Here is a 19090-nt window from a genome sequence, read left to right as displayed (position 1 = left end):
CAGGACTCATTTCACCAAAATGACCTATCCCCAGACAGTAGGGAAGAGGAAATTGTTTGGATTCTATAACTTCAAACCTCATCCATGCCTCGCCCTGGCATGAGCCCCTTCTTTCTCATCAATACCTCATTCATTTAGTAGCTGTGAAGAACAGGACCTTCTCCCAGTCCTTGACTCAGACAATGTAGGGCAATGAAAGAAGAAGAGGAGGGAGAAAGTAGTAGTACAATCGCTATACAAATGTCCATACCTATATTTTCTATGAGGTATGGCTCATGTGAGAAGAATGCCTGCTGAATCCAATTGCACAAAACTCTATGGGCTCTTCCCATTCTCCCAAGCAGAAGAGTCTTATGGTCAGGGCCCTAAAGCCCACGGTCAGCAGCACTCAAGCACAGTCATAGCTCAGTACAGGTCCAGTACACAGTGCTTTCAGTACAACAATAGAGAAGGTTCCAGCACTACAGCAGTGCATGATGCTGGCTGCACATGACAAGTTTGTGATACCAGGTAAGCATACAATCACACTATTAACTATGGTAGCTTTCTGCTTCACTCTGCCTCCCTATGCAACAAGTAAGACCCTCTTTTGTTATGCTTAACCATGCTGCATTCCTGCTCCATCTTCTCTCAGTCTTCAGAACCAATGCTGTCCTTCCCTATTTCAGGAATGGGAAAAGGAGAGCAGGTGGAACCAGGCTTCTCCACTACCCCTCCTCTTCTGCTTGCCATTGGTGGTCCTATGGTTCCTGAGTAAATTGATGGAGCAGAGTTGCAGCAATTGTAGGATCAGTGAGGGCCCTGGGGTGAGAAGGAAGGAAGGAAATGCACTTCTGTTGGAGAAGAAAGAGGTTTTCAAACTACTGAAGGGTTCAAGAGAAAAGTAGTCCCAGGTCAACATCTGCACATCATCCTTGGCAGGAGAACCCTGGAGCAGAACCTTCTGGCAAGGCACCTGAGCAAAGGAACAACCAAGGGATGTTTGCCCACTCTGCAGTCTCCCAGAGCTTGACAACCTTTCTCCCCCACCACACAAGCAAGGACAGAAACCCAGCGTCAGAGTTTTACAGGCTGGTCCTACTGGTTCCCCTGGAAAGGGGAAGGGTGAAAGGGAAAAGGGAGATCGGGCCTAAAAACAAAACAGCAGTAGCGATCTGAGGAGGAAAGCTAATTTATTAAATAAGATATTGGAAAGCAAAATAACACAATATAATACAATATATTTGGAATTAAAGCTAATAAATCCAATAAAATGACCAAGAAAGTGTGTCCGATAAAACCGAAGGCCCTATGCTAAAAGCTGAAGGTGAGACAGCTAGCGAGCACCTGCTGCTGGGTCGGTCTGAAAGGAAAGAGAATGCCTCGTGACACACAGGATTTATTTTTCCCTCTAAGTGGAAAAACGTAAAAATACAATGCAACACAAAGCCCTCAGGGGAACGTAGTTCTTCTTCTCTTCTGAGACAGGTATACCCGGAGCTATCAATGATCCACGGAGCTGGAGCATTAACTCTTTTCCTCCAAATGCACTACATGATGTTATGATGTGGAATAGCAATAACAAAAATCATAAAACCATGACACTCAGCACTCAGTGGCTTGATCCTAGTGTCAGGATGCTCTTCCCCTTCATATCTCCAAAAAAGAACATACCAAGCCAACAGATTACCTCTCGCAATAGAGCTGTAGATATAACTTGCTAGGAAAAGGATATCAAATAAAGGTTTTAGGCCTTTGCTTTCAACTTTCAGTGGTGCCAATATCAAAGGCACTGGACACAACCAATGAATCACAACCGCACAAACATAACTGTACAAGAACTACGTTGCAGCCTTACTGTATCAGTTGTTTGCTCCTCTAGAATTGCATGCTGGGTCTTCTACACCCTGCATACCTGATGTACAAATATTCATTGCCTACATACAAAGGACCCCATGAATTGTCCTATTCGACATTCATACTGGAGTGGGAGGGAAATAAAGTTATAACCCTTTCAAAGTACCGCCCCTGCCAACGTGTTTTGAATATTCAATATAAGCAAGACCTCTCACATCTTTAATTCACTGATTGAAAGTAAACTTCTGATTTATATGAAAAAGAAGCAGAACCAGAGCATTAAAAGTACAGACAGCTGAAGACCTGTAAGAAAGGTATGTAGTAAACAGTTCTGGAGGTTCATTTCTAATGTAGCTAAGCAAAATTTATTCAGCAGATCCTGCTGTCCTTGCTGCCCTTAGGCGCTACTGCAATGACAGGATGCTTCAGTGCTGCAGCTGCTCTTTTACAGTTACCTCCTTTTTATCAGTGTCTTATTTTTAAGAGAAAGAGAGTCCTTAAACTCTGAGGTACCTGTGAAGCTCAAGATAAATCAAATGATTTAGCAGGATTAATTTAATTGGCTCACAGTGAAATCTCCAGCAATGAGGAAAGCCAGAACTGCCGGTCAACGTACAGCACTACAGCTATGATTTTCAAATCTGGCTGGAAGTGCATTCTCCTTGGCCACATGGCTGAGGTGAGTAAATCTTTTCTTATTTAAGTGGATGTCTTAATTTTATTCATAACTTTATCATAATTTTAAACTTCCATGTTCTTTTTCTAAATTAGAATGAAATATTTCAGGAAAATGTATAGTTCCAGCAGAACTCTCCATGCATTACAGAGTTGTTTAGCAATCCAAAATGAAAATACAGAGATCAGAGAATTCTGTGGTTTAAACACTCTGCTTATGTATATTTAGAAATCCATCATCTACTTTGTATGTAATATTGTGAGTCAGTGGAAATATGAAAAGTAATAACTGTTCAGCAGTTTTGTGAAGCACAGAGTATATTGAGACAGAGAGAACAAGCTTTAGCTAAATGGAAACGATTTCTGCAGCGCTCTTTTGTGTGCAAGATGGTGTTTTCTTTCCATTTTTCAAATTATCAGTTTGTCTTCAGAAATTGGACAGTTGTTTGGTATACAATGTTCTTTAATGTGCTCAGAGTTTTGCCTTGTACTGGCCTCATGCTCTGTATTTTTGGGCAAAAAGAGTTTCTTCATAGTGAGCTCAGAGTTAAACCGTTGTCCGTTTCAGGACTGAATTCATTGAGTGTTGGATTATTTGCTGTTGGGATCTTTTTCTTGTTTGGTTGGATGGTTTTGGTTGGGTTTTTTTGGTTGTTCTTTTTAGTTTTTTGTTTTTGAGTTGTTGCCCTCTTCCAGAACCAGCAACTCTTATTTATAAATGCTATACAGCTCATATGTTCAGATTTATACAAGATGTTTTTACGGTACGCTTAGAATTCTGAACCCTGTAAACACATTGATGGCATTAACAAGGACCAGATGTCAGTTGCCTTTCTCATATAGAAAACAACAAGGTAGGAGTTCTGAATATTTGAAGAATTTAATGAGTATGTCTTTAAATGTGATGCTCAGTTTCATATGTGCACAGTTTCGTGCGTCTCAGGGAGTTTTACGCTTTACAACCAAATCTACCAAAGTCCCAATAAACTTAATTCTATATGTTGGCGAATGATGGAAAGTTCAGATATGTTTTCGTGGTGCAATTAGATCAACAATTCATTTAAAGTAGCTTTAAGCCATAAATTTAAGGGGAGAAACAAGAAGAGTTTGTAGTAAAGCTGGCTTTGGATTTTTTTCCTTCCTTTCATATTCCTTCATTACCAAATGAGTATCGGATTTATTCTGAAAGCAGAGTTTAACTGCTGAGAACTGACCAATATGAAATGTTGTAGAAGAGATAAATGAGGTAATATTACTTGAATGCTATGGGGTCCTTAAAATCATTTTCTATGTTTAGTTACAAGGTGTAGTAGAACAACTGAAATGATTCAGAGGTTCCAAGACACCAACGTTACAGCCTGGTTTAGTGCCTCGAGCACCCTTCAGAGCACACCAAGTTGCTAAAATGTGACAAGTGTTGTGACTGTAATTCAACTAAACAAATCTGGGAACATCAAATATAAATTAGTTCTTTAATTAAAATACTATTTTTCCTTACCTGGAGTTGGTCACAAATATCTCTAGTGTTTTGAATTTAAAATTCAAGAAATGCAATCATTAAGAGGATTGAAGCACTTTCTAAACCTCATTTTATACACTGACTGCACACAGTGCCTGCTCAGGATGCTTCGAGGCACGGTGATGTGCCATGTGCTACACAGTGACCAGAAATACAGCAGGTACTCCTACAAGCAACAAAAAGTCCTTTTCCTAAAACTTTTACAGCTCAAATATTCAATCCTAAAAGTGTGTAAGTCCTGAAACAGATCCAGCAAGTACCATAACTATAGAATATTACTGGCAATAATTAATGTCTACCTGATAGCTTTATGTTTATTTCACTGTTGTCTCTTTGTTCCCTGTGTTATCCCAAATGCCCTGCCCTACCTGCTCTCCTCTTGCTGCGCTGATACAAATGCAGCTCGTAGCCTCCATTCACCAGGCAAGTGAACTAAATTTTAAGCAAGGACATGTGCTCAAGAATTTTCCCACTGGTTTCAATGAAAGCAAGAACAAAATGAATATGTTTATAAAACAAATTTGAAATATTTATTTCGCAGTTAAGCCCCTTTTTTGATTAAATATGAAACAAAAAGCGTAGGATTAACCCTTGATAGGTAAATACCATTATCAAATGATAATGAGAGACGGTATGGATTTATTTATAAGCACTTCAATCAATACCTAATGCCTAATATTCTTCCAATCTGAATTTTTTGACATTTTCAATATTTATATAACCAATATACTTTCCATATTTATTTCCTCTGAAGAATAAAGCATTTAAATTACATCAAAAATTGTATCTCAGATTAGGCACAATGGGGAGCAAGTTGTGAAACAATTAGGGTATTGCGAAACAACAGGGGCAAGTAAGGAAATCAGGTGAAATATGGCTGGAAGACTTCAAGTCACGAAGGTGAAAGATAACCTATGTTATTAATTTCATAGAAATGAGAAGGAAATAACTGAACTTGTGGCATCAACTAAGCAACATTACTGACTTCTAATGCTGTTTGGTTGGGGTTTATTTTGTGGCATAAACACAGTAGTGAAACTAGCCTGAACCCGTAGCTGTGTATTGTTACCCATTCTGTCCTATTCCACTGAAATTATATTCTTTGATTTCTCAGCTTTGAGGATAAACTATGAAATATCAGACCTCTTGACCTAAAGATAAGGCATTCTTCAGAATAGATGTAGTACTTCTTTGCCAAAATGTTATGCAACATTTCATAACATTCTACTTATAAGCGTAAGTCAGATTTGTTTCACTTGTAAGCACCATTTCACATATGGCTCCTGCAAAGGCTAGGGCTTCCTGAGTGTTCTGCAAATACACCTGTCTTCTTCATTGCTTATTACAGGAGGAACTTTAATTTTATATCAGTGCAACTCTGCAGAAGTTGCAGTGGGAGGTGTGCCAATAAAACCTAATCTTCCTTCTACTGACTTTCCGCAATGCTAGATGTTATGCCTGAAATGTTATTTCTCATATTTCTGTTGCATCTCTTCATACAGAAACTATAAGAAGTAGATCAGAAATTATTTATTTAACAAAGTGATCCAGTTTCAGGGATCAGGAATGTTTAAGGAAGGAAGTGCTGCTTAGAGATCCTTCTGCAAAGGAGCTCCTCGATGGCTGATTTTATTGTTCCGGCTTCATCCTATCCTGACATTTCATGTGCATCATCACTTCACTTTTCAGCATGTTAACTATGTTTAATGTTTAATTATTTTGTCATGCATCAATAAGGGTTTATTTGCCTGTCCCTTTTTTAAAGTACTAGGTGCAAAAGCTGCAGATTTCCACTATTTCTCTCTATTCAAAAGCTGTATATTTTTGCTAGTTGCCAGCTACTGGTATTTGGATTCCCAGATCAGTGTATCTGAAAAACATAAAAGTTTCTAATCAGAAAGTGTTTCATTAGGCATGTCTTTGACTTAAATCAATTTGAAAATCTTCTAAGTGTTTCAGAGTACAGAAAGTCAGAAATCTGATTTTCCCCAGGCAGCTTTTCCCATCCTTACACTGCATTTCTCCCCAAAGACAAATTTATTTCTCCTCTTGGAGTTGGGCAGCAAGTCCAAATAGCCCTATTCGTGTGAATGCCGTATTTCTCCCTTCAGACTGTCCTTCCACCAATTGTGCTTAGATCACCTGCCAACATTACTGTCATCGAAGCACGCAGCCTTCTAAGTGATAGCAACCTGACTTTCTGTTGAGCTTCTTTCTCAATCACATATACAAAAAAGAAAAAAAAGCTAATTCTAGCCATGTTGCAAAGATATTCAGAACAGCAGTAGTTCCTTGATAAAAGCAGTTATAATTGAGAAAAAAGGGGGAAAAAAGGTACTTTCCAGCATTGTATAAATGTGACCTGACAAGGATAAATCAGGCTGCTCTCTCACACATAAGCACAACCTTAAAATCAAAGCAATGTGAGGAGTCTGGTCTCGTGAGCTCATGAAAGAAATCAAACACCATTCTGGGTTTGTATGGGACAGTTAAAAAATTTGATGTGTAAGTATCCACAAACTGCGCAGTGGACTTTGCAGATGCACACTGATCATGGTCTGGATGGCCAGCAGGCCGCACGTGTTTGCATGTCCTTATGGGAACAGGGGAAAAACTCCATGGTGCAATGCTTCGATCGCAGAATCACAGAACTGTAGGGGCTGGAAGAGACCTCTAGAGATCATCGAGTCCAATCCCACTACAAAGCAGCTCCCTACAGCAGGTTGCACAGGTCAGTGTGCAGGCAGGTCTTGAGTATCTCTAGAGAAGGAGAACCCACAACATTTCTGGGTAGCCTGTTCCAGTGCTCTGTCATCCTTACCATAAAGATAGGGATAACAAACAATGATAAAGGCTACGGTAAGGGAGTCAGGAGAAATCCAGAATGTGCTGAGAGGACAGTAAAATGGGGGAAGAGTTGGTGAGAGAAAAACTTATGGGAATAGAATTTTAAAAATGACATTAAAATAAATAAATAAATAAATAGATAGATAGATAAATAAATAAATAAATAAGCAAGAGTTAAAATTAATAAGTAAAAGAAAAATTTTTAAATGGAAATGAAATCATTAAAAATGACCAACAAATAAAATTTATAAAATAAAAAATGCAGAGAACGACCAAAAGATATGAGAGACTGGAGAAAGTCAGGGGAAGGAATTCTGGGGAGTCAAGGAGAAAGGGAAAAGACTAGGGAGAAAAACGTGTTGAAAAATAAATGTCTTAGAAAAGTTTGTTCATGCAATAGTACAGGAGATGAAGAAAATCCAACTATGGAAAGAAGGAAAAGGAAGAAAAGGAAACAAAAATTATATATATATGCTTGTCTTGTAACTTGTAACAGTAGAAAACGTAAGTCAGACAGTGAGAGAATAAAGCACTGATCTGTGATCAGAGACAAAACAGAGACAGAGAAAGGAGCCCACAAACTCAATCCACAGTACTCAGGTTCTTCCCAGGGCTGCGTGGCTGATACGGTGCAAACCAGCATCCCTGTATCATGTCTAAACCATTCTGTGACAGCTGAGATTTGTTTCAAACTAACACAAACAGATCCCTGAGATTTCTTTACTTTTAAAAAGAGAAAATGAACTACATACCATAAATGTCTACAAAGGAGATGTAAATTTGGTGTCTCGAGGCTGGAATAGAAGCTAAGGAAAGAATCGTGCAGTTAATTCAGGTAAAAGCAGAGTCTGAAAAATAGTTTTCCTTTAGGGAAAGTTTTGTCTGTGCTCTTTTTCAGTTTACATGAATAAAAAATCAGAGCATTTTGAAGTTTTGAAATGGGAAAAAGGGAATTGTTTACACTGTAAATTCCCCCTGAAGATATCAGTATAAAGTCTTAACTGCAATTATTTCTCCTAGAAGTATTTGGTTGCTTTTGCCATTTTTCATTTGTCAGTTTTAACAACTAAGAACGGTCCGACTGGTAAAATCCAACCAGTTCCACAACTGAGTCACTTCTTATTCATCACCCAACAATACTGCAGCAAGATGAGTAGAGAAGGATGAAGGAAAACATCTGTCTGCCCTCTCAAAAACCTCAGCAATACGCTGTGCTCATGTCAGCCTGCCTTCCTCCCGTTGTTCCAGGCTTCTCCCCAGAGCTTCTCATAACCACACAGCACACATGCACATTGCCTTCATCTCAAATGTTGTTTCTCGAGCACCTCAGATTCGTTCCGGTGCCACACTAAAGATGCTTCTGCCTGCATTTTGGGTCACTGAACACCTTTTTGCTTCATGCAGGTGCTGATGGAGCTAATCCCTAGTGCTCCAGGACAAGTTAATGCTGCGGATACTTTCTGGAAAAGCAGAGACTGCACAGCATGAATTTCCCTTAGTGGGAGCAGCATCATTTCTAAACGTTCTGCAATTTCATTTTGCTAATACTGTAACACCAAACACAATGCCTTCTGAAAGCATTCTTCTCTTTTGCTGTAAAAGTAGCTAAACAACATTCAAACTGGACTTACTTCCAGAGACTGCTGTCACAAAAGTGACACCTATACACATTTCCAATCCAAAGTGGGGAAAATAACTTCCCATTTGATGTCCTAAGGATTGCAAGCAGAACAGCTTACACATACGAGATAGTCACACATACCCTGGTTTCCACAGTGCAATGCATGCCATCCCACACAGCTTAGGACAAACAATGGGCTATCTATTGGCTGGCTGACTGCTTGTCTGTCTCCACTGGCTTGCAAAGCACTAAAGCTTGGTCAAAAGTAGCTGCTTTTCACATTTAAAACAAAACAAAAAAACAACAAACCTCCACCAACAAATAAAAAACATTTAGGGGAAAAAGATGGTAACTATTACTGCCATACTGAAGCAGCACAGATTTTAGTAAAAAGTGTTAAAATTATGTTACAAAAGCAAGGCAGAGCAGCCTCTCTTACTCTTTTTTTTATATATATATACAATTACTGACTTTTTAACCTCTCCCCCTCTGAAAGCATTTAGAGATTTTAGTTTGACAATATCAGGGCAAAGCATAGGAAAACACATTTCATCAACTTCTCTTCCAAGAGAGACATCTTGGATGCAGAAGGTCTTCCTTGATTTATAAAGTCATTCAGTCTGAAGCGAAAAGATGTTAAGAGAGTCCCACCCCCCCCCCCCGTGGGATTTAATTTAAATGCTGAAAGGCTACAGCAGTGCTATCAGCGTGCTGCAAACACTGAGACCCCATAGTGTTGTGTTTTCATAGTGACATTAATTGTTTATATACGTCTTCTGTGAAAAGCTGGTATTTATTCAAATTTTCTTCTCTGGCTCTAATCATCCACAAGTAAATCTAGAATTGTCATGACTTAACTGCTCTGACATCTGTCTTTGCAAAATAAGATGACCCATAGCCACTTTCAAGTGTTTAAATAGCCTCACTCACTTTAACAAATTGTCAAGATCTGTAGAAAACAAGTAGCCTGATGTGAGATGTACATCAATATACATGCCATGCTGCTGGGAGCAGGGGTTCCATAGGAAATCAGCCGTGACAAATAGCCCATTGAAGCATCAGACTGCAGTGTTTAAAACACAGCAACTAAAGGGCTGCAATCAGACGTGAGTTTTTCCAAACTGCTGATTCAAGTTATCTTTCCAGCATACAAGCTGTGTGGAACTGCTCCAGCGCCAAACCAGTGTTTACCACCTCCCCATGCTTACGGCAAATGCTTAAAATTTCATAAGCCTGCATTGCACCTTTGGCACTATGTGCCCAGTGCCTTCTTGCTCACTGAAACTGCCATGTTTATGGTACATAACATATCAAGGAGAAAAAAAAAAGAAGAAGAAAATGCCAGGCTGCCAAAGGAAATACTTTTCCTATCCAAGTGTAATCCTGGCTGTATTATGACATCCGGAGGGAACACTGAAAGGCTGCCTTCATAAAAGGCATGTTAATCGTACAGAGAGACAAAGGAGACACAGTTTTGTTTCATAACAGGGCCTCCCTCCACCCATCATCTCTTTCACATAAACCTTCTTAAGCTGTTAAGTCAAACTGGACCATTTGGTTTGCAGAAAACCACTGACACTTTGTCACTTACTCCAGTCCAAAATGTTTGGTGCCCTAGGCTGCAGCAGCTTCCTGAGCAACTACTTCTGCAGCACAGAGCTCAACCAAGTAGGTATTAAAAAAAAAAAGAAAAAGAAAACCCCACCTCGTGGCACACATGACACACACGTGGCTGTAAAACAGCCAGCAAAAAGGATCAATATTCCATTACAGTGTACAGTTGCAGTGTGATGTATGAAATGTACCATCGTACCCTTGAAATATAAAGGGACATGTGGTAGTTTCTGATACTGTGTCCCAGTTTTGGCGAAGTCATCCAGTTTTTGTACAGGCAGTTAGTACGTTTTAAGAAAGAACAACAAAAACCACTTTACTCCTATAGGTCTCTCCCTTTTATTGCTCAGACTGTAATTATCTCATTGCAGCGGGGCTTAAGACGCCGCTATTATTGCTCTCAGGCATCTGCTGCAGATCTGCTCCTGCACATACTCAGCATTTGCAACAATTCCTCTGGGGAGCAGAGCTGCCAGACATGGACACTTGTAGGAATGGGCCCTGAGCAAGGACTGAGGAGCGTGATTCCCACCAGATCTTTTCATTTGTTCCCATCGTGTACCTTTTCCTACCTGAGTGATAGAATAACCCCTAGCTGCCTTTCATCTGCTGCCTTCAGCTGCGAACTTCTCTGCTGGAACATTGCTGCTATGGGACTTCCCCCAAGGTATTCAACTGGAGAGAAAAAAAGAGGAGATGAAGGTCAACTTAACACTAAATTTTTTCAGAGCAACAGCTAGAAAGGAAGGGTAAAAAAAAAAAAAAAAGAGTGAGAGAGAGAAGAAACAAAAATTCAAGTAGAAAAGGCTGTTTGCCATAGTTACAGTTTTGTCTGCTAATGCATAGGAAACACTTCTGCACTGCTCTGGGAGGAGGTGATAGTTAAAAGCAGGCTGCTGAGCAGTCAAAGGGGACTGAAAACAGCTCCAAAGCTTTGCTTATATTTTCTGCACATCAGCAGAATGAGGGAGACCAGCTGCTTTGGTTTCTGTTAGAGCCTGATAAATAGAAAAGCAGCTTGCTATTTCAGTAGGACCGAAGTATTTAACCTCTTCGTCAGGGCACCGACTTCCACTGCATTGCTTGGATGGAAAAGATCACATCTTCCTGCTACACGGCACCGAAGAGATTTGTCTTCCTTTGCGTTCTGATCTATCACACAAATCTATCTTTGTGGTGTGGAAAGCGGTGAAGTTTTAAAATTATCTTTGTTTTGATTTTTTTATCTTTTGTGTTTATTGGCTCCAGTTCTGAGTTTGCCTTCAAACACTTCTTTTCAGCATTGCCTGGGATTCAGAGCGTTTTGATTCTGTTTGACGTATACGGGTCTTGAGTTTTGGTGCAAGTTTTGCTTTTTGGTTTAGTCTACATTTACCTAAGTTTTCTCTGCAACTAATTATTTTAAATGCTCTTTCATCTCTATGCACCGTAGTACTGCGATTTTTATGTTAACAAAGTAGAACTCCTATGTGTTCTTCTATTGCTTGCAGTAGTTGGCTGGAATTCTCAATTTTTCCCTCTAAGGTAAAGAAATTTACTGTATAAAATGTAAATCTTTATCTTCATGAATGAATGAATGAATGAATGAATGAATGAATGAATGAAATCTTCCTTTATAATTCCTGAATGATTTGAGGAGTTTAGATTTTATTTTGTGGGCTGGTCATGTTTCTCTCCACACTATGGAGGATAATTCCCTTTCTAATTTGCTCTAGAATATGACATTAGAAGTCATTTTATATTAAACATGTTCAAGTGGCAAATTGACCATCAATATTCATAAAATTCCTATGTAATTTTAGGTGAATTAACCAAGCAGTAATTGCATTACATCCTTAAATGTAGAGATAATTTACAATTGCCATTTTTGATATCAGCATTTTTCTCTCAATCTCTTTTCTAATTCAGAGCACTTCTCTTAATTTTAATTTATGTTTATGTGTTCATTTCACTACATTTGTTATTTTCCTAAATGGATGCATTTCTTACTGCTGTCCCTGGTAGATTTTATTTTATGTGTATGTGAGAGAGAGATCTTCGTGTCTGGGTTTTTCACTCCCCATCTCCACTTTTATTTCTCTCTGTGCACTACACAGCTCCCTTTTCTTTTGCCTCAGTCACATGATGAAAGTGTTAACCTTATCACATTCAAAATTGACTTTGCTTCCTCACCTGTATTTTCGTATTTTCTGGACCATATTCTTAACATCAGAAACGATTCTGACTGAGGTAGGAGGAGATCTTTGTAAGCATTTCACAGTAAAATTTGACTTTAAATATATATGGGGATTGCAATCTGTATCTTATTTGGATAAATTTAATCCTCTTACCAAAGTCTGGACAGTTGTTTCCATGTCCTTCCTCAAAATGCAATCTTGATGCTGTTAGGCATGTTTCGTTTGGTTGTTCTGTTGTGTTTGGTTAACTTTTATTTTTTTGTCATCATGTCTCCTGTTTGGGTTTCCAAACACTGAAGTTGAACTTCCCTACACATCTCCTACTTTATGCAGTTTGGGTTTTTTTTCTATATTGAAACAGGCTCAGAAACTTTTTCTAGTGTTGAAACCCAAGCAGAGTTTCAGGGGGAAATAATCACACTTAGGGAAGATACAAGAGAAAATTATCACATTTTTTGTATGTGGAAATAAACCTCTATGCTTTGAAAACTGAGAAAAAAAAATACCAACCTCTGTAGAGGATTTTCTCGTTAGTATTTCCTTTGATCTTTTATGAGAGACAAAACTCTGTATACTCAGCCTCATGTACAGCCGCATGTACAAATTAGTTCTCAGTTAGGCAAGGTTAAGATCTACTAACAGCTTTGTTGAGGTAATTAACACTTTGTTAACTAAGCATATATCCTTGTGTTGAAGGCATATTGCACAGAAATCTATTGCACTGCTTTTTTTCCTCATTACATTTTAAATTTTCTCTTTAAGAAATGTTTTAATGGGAAAATCCACAGACTTCTTGAATTTGCAATTTGTTTTTCAAATCACACTTCCTGTTCAATCTTTTTTGACTTCAGGGTGTGGGTTGAAGTCTTATTTGATTTAAACATACATAATTTGAATTAAGTTCTAAGGAAGTAGAAGGAAGTAATGAGAAATGCTCAGCTCTGACATCTCTTTCAGTCATCTCTGTGCATTTCTAACTACTCATTCTGTGAAAAACATCTCAGAAAATATTCTTAAGTATGAAGAAAGCCATTCTATTATTAATAGCATATAAATAATAATTTCTAATGTATTTAACATGACTCTTCTCACCATTCTACAAAATATTAAGCATGTTTTTGTCCCATCAATAGAAGTATTCCATTTTCAAATGCCTGAGTGTGGCCATATAAACAGTAATTCCTGCAGAACATACTTCTAAAAAGGGGTTTGCCATGTGTCCACCACTGATGCATTCCCTGCACTATGTAAAGCACTCCTGACAGAGTCGCGTCCAGAGAAGGATGCGGGCGCAGGAGCCAGCTGCTGATGGCAGCAGGAATGGTCTTTCTGGGCAGAGCCCTACAGGCTCTTCACATCCAGCTGGTAACAAGACGTGTTGGAGCTGGCAGGAATAGATTTGCCTTAAAAAATAATTGTTAAAGGTGCCAAATTGCACTGAAAGGAACCATCCGAAACTGAAATCAACTGTGACATTTGATAAGACATGGTGGCACCTCTGCTTTGGTTAAATCCAGCTGACACCTGTAATCAATTTTAGAAAGTTAAGAAAGAATGTGTACTGACACCTTTCTGAGCCTGAACCACACTGGGTCTGCAGCAACTTATATCCTATGCTTTTTGTACTAAGTGTACAGAACAGCTCTGTACAAATGATCTGAAAGCGATACAGACTGTGTTTGAGGGAAACAGTACGTAAAAAAAAAAAAGAAATAACGTTGTAATTAAAGGATAAACAAATGTTGTTTGGGGATTCATCCTCAGCTTTTTGTCCTTTCCGTGCTGAATCTCAAAGCTTCTTTAGCTTGCTTTCTCAGTGTATATTCTGTATGACTCAGGAATGGGTTTCTTCAGTATATTTGAAACAAAGCCTGATGCATAAGATGAATATGAACAATTTTCCTGGAGTTGAAGGGGCTTTAGGGATCTCAAGATTTAAAAAACATTTTGAAACAATAACTGAAGTAATAGGTCAGTATTGAAGGAAAACCAAAGTGTGGAAGTGCAATAACAGTGATCTTCCTCATTTGTCACCCTTCTCTCTGAGATTGCTAGTGAGAAGTGCACCCCCCACATGCCTAAGCTGAACGCATTCCTGGCACCGATTCAGACACTTACAAAATGATAAATTAAAATGAAGGTCTAACTATTAGTTACTACAACTAATACAATCATATAATGAGCAGCAATTTTGCTTACAGTTTGCATTTTCTAGTTTAAAAGTAAATAAATAAAATCCATTGTTCCAAGTCTTTGTAGTAAATAAGAAAATAAGAAGTAAAAACGAAAGAAAGATTTCAACCTTTGGATGGTTGTTTTATAATGTAGTTACTAATGAACCAGAATAGTCAAGATCTTGGAAATTTTTTAGATTTGACTTCTACTTCACTCGATGTATCTTTGCTGCTTTGCTTGAAAAGTCTTCTGTAACTCCCTCCCCCCGTTCTACCAAGTAGGTTCAGTGATTGAGACATTCTACAGTTTCTCTTTGATATTAAACAGATTGAGCTTCAAGAGCTCTTTTCAGATGTACTTTTCCATTCCTTTGATCATTTTTATGTTTTATCCAAACTCCTTCCACTCAATGAGCGTTCTTCATGGAGTGTCTTCCAGTGATAGTCATACCAATGTTAAATAAATATTCTCTGCTATTGAAGTCAGCCCTGCTTTCTCATTCAAGAGCTACATCAGCACTTTTGACAACAGTGTTACACTAGGAGCTGATTTCCAAAATAACTCCCAAAACCTTTCAATTCACTGCTTTCTAGAACAGAATTTCCCCATCTGAATTTACAATACTTGTTTTTCCTTAGATGTTTGGCCGTAAGTTTTTTCCATTCTTAAAACATATTGTTTTTTAAAACACATATTGTAGTTTATCAATTAACACATACTTCCACCATTTGTCTTCATACTTATTTACCACTTCTGGGCCACACATGGATTTCCCTTCTTCTACTAAAAAAAAAAAAAAAAGCTGTGCCTTGCAACATTTCGTAGAGGCAGTCCAGAACTCTCGTTATTCTTGTTTAGATACCAAGGATTGTTCCAATGTCTTTCTTCCATATGGTGCACTGTGTCCGAGTCATTGATGCTAGGTTTCTGCACACAGAGGCAAAAGCAATGCTGTTTGCCTTATTCTTATTTTCTACTTTCTCATTTCTAAAAGGGTACATTACTGTAACAAATCGATTTACCTTAAATAATAAACTTCAATGGCTCCTACAGTCATTACAGAACATAACCATGATAACATGAACTTGACCTTTTGTGTAAGAAATATCTAGAAACCCCAGCTCCTATGCTTTTGCTACAGAAAAGGAACCTCTACCAGCAATACATCTCCTGGTACTCTTTGCTTTCCATTCACTGCAAATGGATATCACACAACACTGAGCATTTCTTCCAGTTATGTTGTGTTCCCTGTAGAACCTCTTTGTCCTCTGATTTTCCAGTAAATATCTAAAAATTAATCAACAGGAAAAGCCAGAAAGCTAAATTATTTCATTTTTACTATAAGATATAATTTGACCATTGCTCTGATTTACCATTTTGTCATCAGCACCAGGAGAACTGAAATTGCCCCTGCAATTCCTGAAGCCAATCCACTGCCAGCAATGGATCAAGTATGTCATAGCTCATTCCATTAAAAATAAAATAAATCAATTCTTAGATGTATTGGCAGTAACATGAATCAATTTGTTCCAGTATACAAACATAAGATAATATAAGAAATCTCCCATGCCCAAACTGGTACAGCCTCTTAAATAGCATATGAAAAGAATAGAGGGACTTGTCAAGTTACATCTCTTGATCGAAACAATATGTAAAATTCTTAGTATATAATAAGAGAATGAGTACTTCATATAGTAGTTTCTCTAGGAACTGAACATAGGAGCAATCACAATTTCACAGCTTCTGCTTTCTTCTATTCTTCAAAGACAGATAACTTTGTTCATTTCCTGATTTCCAAAGAAATGGAATCTCCTAGATGCATTAAACACAGGGATGCTGTTAAACACGCAGACGGTGAAAGTCCAGAACACTTAAAAAACATCTTATAAAATGATCTGAGTCCCAGTGCAGAGAGAGGAGAACATTCTCAAGCAGAGTCCTTGCCCCTGGCATTCAAACAAACCAAGAACCAGAATGTTTCTTTAAAATACTTTTAGAAGCGCAAAATATTATTCAAATGTGATGCTTGTAAAAATAAAGCAGAAGATTAAAACTTCTTACAGACAGGATGCAAGGTTATAGTCTATAGACAGTTTATATTCCCAGTAGGACTTTGTGGAAGGCACTGGAGAAAAGCCAACAGTAAAATGCATCTATTACACAAGAGAATACGACTTCAATTAAATCCAAAAATAACAGTATGGAAAAGGCATTTTTTTTCTTAATGAAAAACTACTCAATATTGGGGTAAAGTACATATATTAAGATACAGCTAACCTTTTAATAGCTATTGAGAAGTTATTTTAAATCAACCAATCTAAATAATTTGCCACAACGCATTTAGCATGCCAGCTTACAAGCAGAGAGTTTCTCATCACTGAGAGGAGGATACAGCAGCACTGAGTACTCCTTCCCCCGTTGTGGTTAAGACAGAAATCTGAAATTCCTTCTGTAGTCAGTGCATCCACTCACACACCCACTCATCTCTCCACCCTGTCATGGTTTCATCCCTTTACTGTTGGAATCAGAGCTTCTTTGAAGGAAGGCAAGATAACCACTTTAAAGCAGGTGCTGTTTCTTAAACTGGGATAGCTGGGTGAGAAATTTCAGTAGTCATGGAACAGCTTAATAACTGCCTATAGCTTATCTGACTACATGAATAATAACGCTATTTAATGGTGCTGGTTTGACACAGATCCTAGAAAAACTTTGGAATAGTTCTTAGAGAACTTGATTTTAAAAAAAATAGAGCACAGCAAGGAGATCTCTTGCCATCAGCAAGATCAGTAAAGGAACACCGACTCTTCTTCTAATGAAAAATTAAATAACTGAATAGAAAAGCCACGAAGAATTGGGAGAAATGTAACTTATAAATTCAACGGTCTCAACCTGTTCTGCTGTGATAGGAGAATATTAGAAAGTTACCTGGCTTGTCCAGCCATCTCTCAGGAGGAAAATGAGTGAAGATAAAAGAATTTCTCAAAGGAAAAGGAAAGGTTTCAAAGAATTCCATTCCTAGAAATTGAAATAGGACCAATTCAGATTAACAGATTACTATAATCATTAACTAAGAATTTATCAGTGAAACGCAGGCAGGGTCTTATGGGCCCAGCAGGCTCCAAATGAGCAATAGCAGAGAGAACAAGCAGTGAAATATATAGTGAGCTATGGCAAGTGTGATGAAGTCCTTATTCTAAATAAGCAAGACTCTGCATTTTTTATCCTAACACAACGGATGTCTGAGCCCCAGTGAGTTATGGATTCCAGCTGCCATTAAGAATGATTCTCACTCTTTACCATGACACACTCATGGCACAAGAGGCAGAGCTGAAAATCGACAAAACGTTCTTAAAGCTGTTCAGTTTGAAAAGGTAATAACAGTGTTAGAAGTGCTGTGGGTTACCCTGAGCTGATCCCACGTGGGCTTCACACAGGCTTTAGCTGTTTGAGGACCACTCCATACCAGTCTATGCCACAGGGCCCATCCTCCAGGCACTGCTCCTACACAGCTCCGACCCCAGGGCCCCATCCTTCAGGGACACAAGTGGGGCTGTCCCCCATATCTTCACCCATGCTGATGCCAAACATAAGAACCTCTTATTTACAATTTCATAAACCTGAGAATGATGAATCTTGTTCATAATCTAGAAACAACTTTTTTTTTTTTTTTTGGGGGGGGGGTGGGAGTGGGGGTGTAATCAGCTGTTTTTGAAATGTTTAAGCCTGTGCTGCATTTTTCTGGCAAGAGGCTGGTAGCAGCCCACTTCAGTTTTAAATGTCAGGTGGAACATGAAGAAATTGGGTGCATAGGACGGTGTCATACAAGACATCTGCTAGATCACGTGTATCTCAAACAATGACATTTAAAATCACTTTATTACTCTTTGGTGGTATCCATTCTAATTTAAATGCATTTTTACTCCACATGGGTGACCAGAATTGAACTCAATATTCTAAATGAACATCAGTGTCCTGAATACAACAGTGTGAAGTCCTTTCATATTTCTGTTACAAACACTTTTATTAATACATCCTAGGACTGCCTTTGCTTTTTCCACAGCTGTATCACATTGTCACTCTTGGTCATGCTGTGATCAGTATACTCTTCCCCTCCTATTATTTGATATCCAAAAGTCATTATGTTCAGAATATATTTTTTGCAGTCAAGCTTTGGCCTGCATACCAAGGCATCTCTTTCAATTTCGTTGTTTCGTTCCTCAAGAATATCCAGCTGGGGATGATGAGAACAAGCTAGGGCGACAATGAAAGAGTACAAATGAAAAAGAGTTATGTGTATGAAAGGCAAAAGAAACTTCTGTGTCAAAAGCAACACGAGACAGTGGATCATTGTAAATGAAAGGAAATGGGAGATAGAACCTAAACCAGAAAATAGATCATAAAAGGAGTAGGAGAGTGAGAAGGGTACAATGAGTTCAGTTGCTTCGGAAAAAAATGTTTAAGTAAAATTCACACCAAAATTTAACATACAGTTTCAAATGCTATAGAGGTCCCTCCAGTACACTTGTCTCTGTACCACATGTGCAATTTGTCTTAGTAAACTGATTGTGGTTATGGCAGAGAAAGACTAGAGAACAGACAGTGCCTCTTCTGCTGGGCAGCTATACT

The 19090-nt window shown here is 38.4% G+C and overlaps 1 protein-coding gene across 3 annotated transcripts in view; it reads left to right on the top strand.

Annotated features, from left to right (window-relative positions):
* Positions 1–2090: 2090 nt before the first annotated feature.
* The window catches only part of ASIP (agouti signaling protein), a 31393-nt gene continuing 14393 nt past the window's right edge, over positions 2091–19090 (top strand). The window contains exon 1 of one of the 3 annotated variants that reach the window (XM_065754082.1): positions 2091–2150. Coding sequence is in view for 1 of the 3 variants with exons in the window: in XM_065754079.1 (XP_065610151.1) it covers positions 11200–11300 (101 nt within the window). In the remaining 2 variants the exon portion in view is untranslated. Of the gene's footprint in view, positions 2151–9822; positions 11637–19090 lie in introns of those variants that run through there. The other 2 variants (XM_065754079.1, XM_065754080.1) reach the window with 2 other exon arrangements.

This window comes from Cyrtonyx montezumae, unplaced genomic scaffold (genome assembly GCF_038088225.1).
Source record: "Cyrtonyx montezumae isolate F1298 unplaced genomic scaffold, pur_monq_1.0 scaffold_9, whole genome shotgun sequence".
NCBI classification, from domain to species: domain Eukaryota; kingdom Metazoa; phylum Chordata; class Aves; order Galliformes; family Odontophoridae; genus Cyrtonyx; species Cyrtonyx montezumae.
This window is presented reverse-complemented; position numbering and strand designations above follow the sequence as displayed.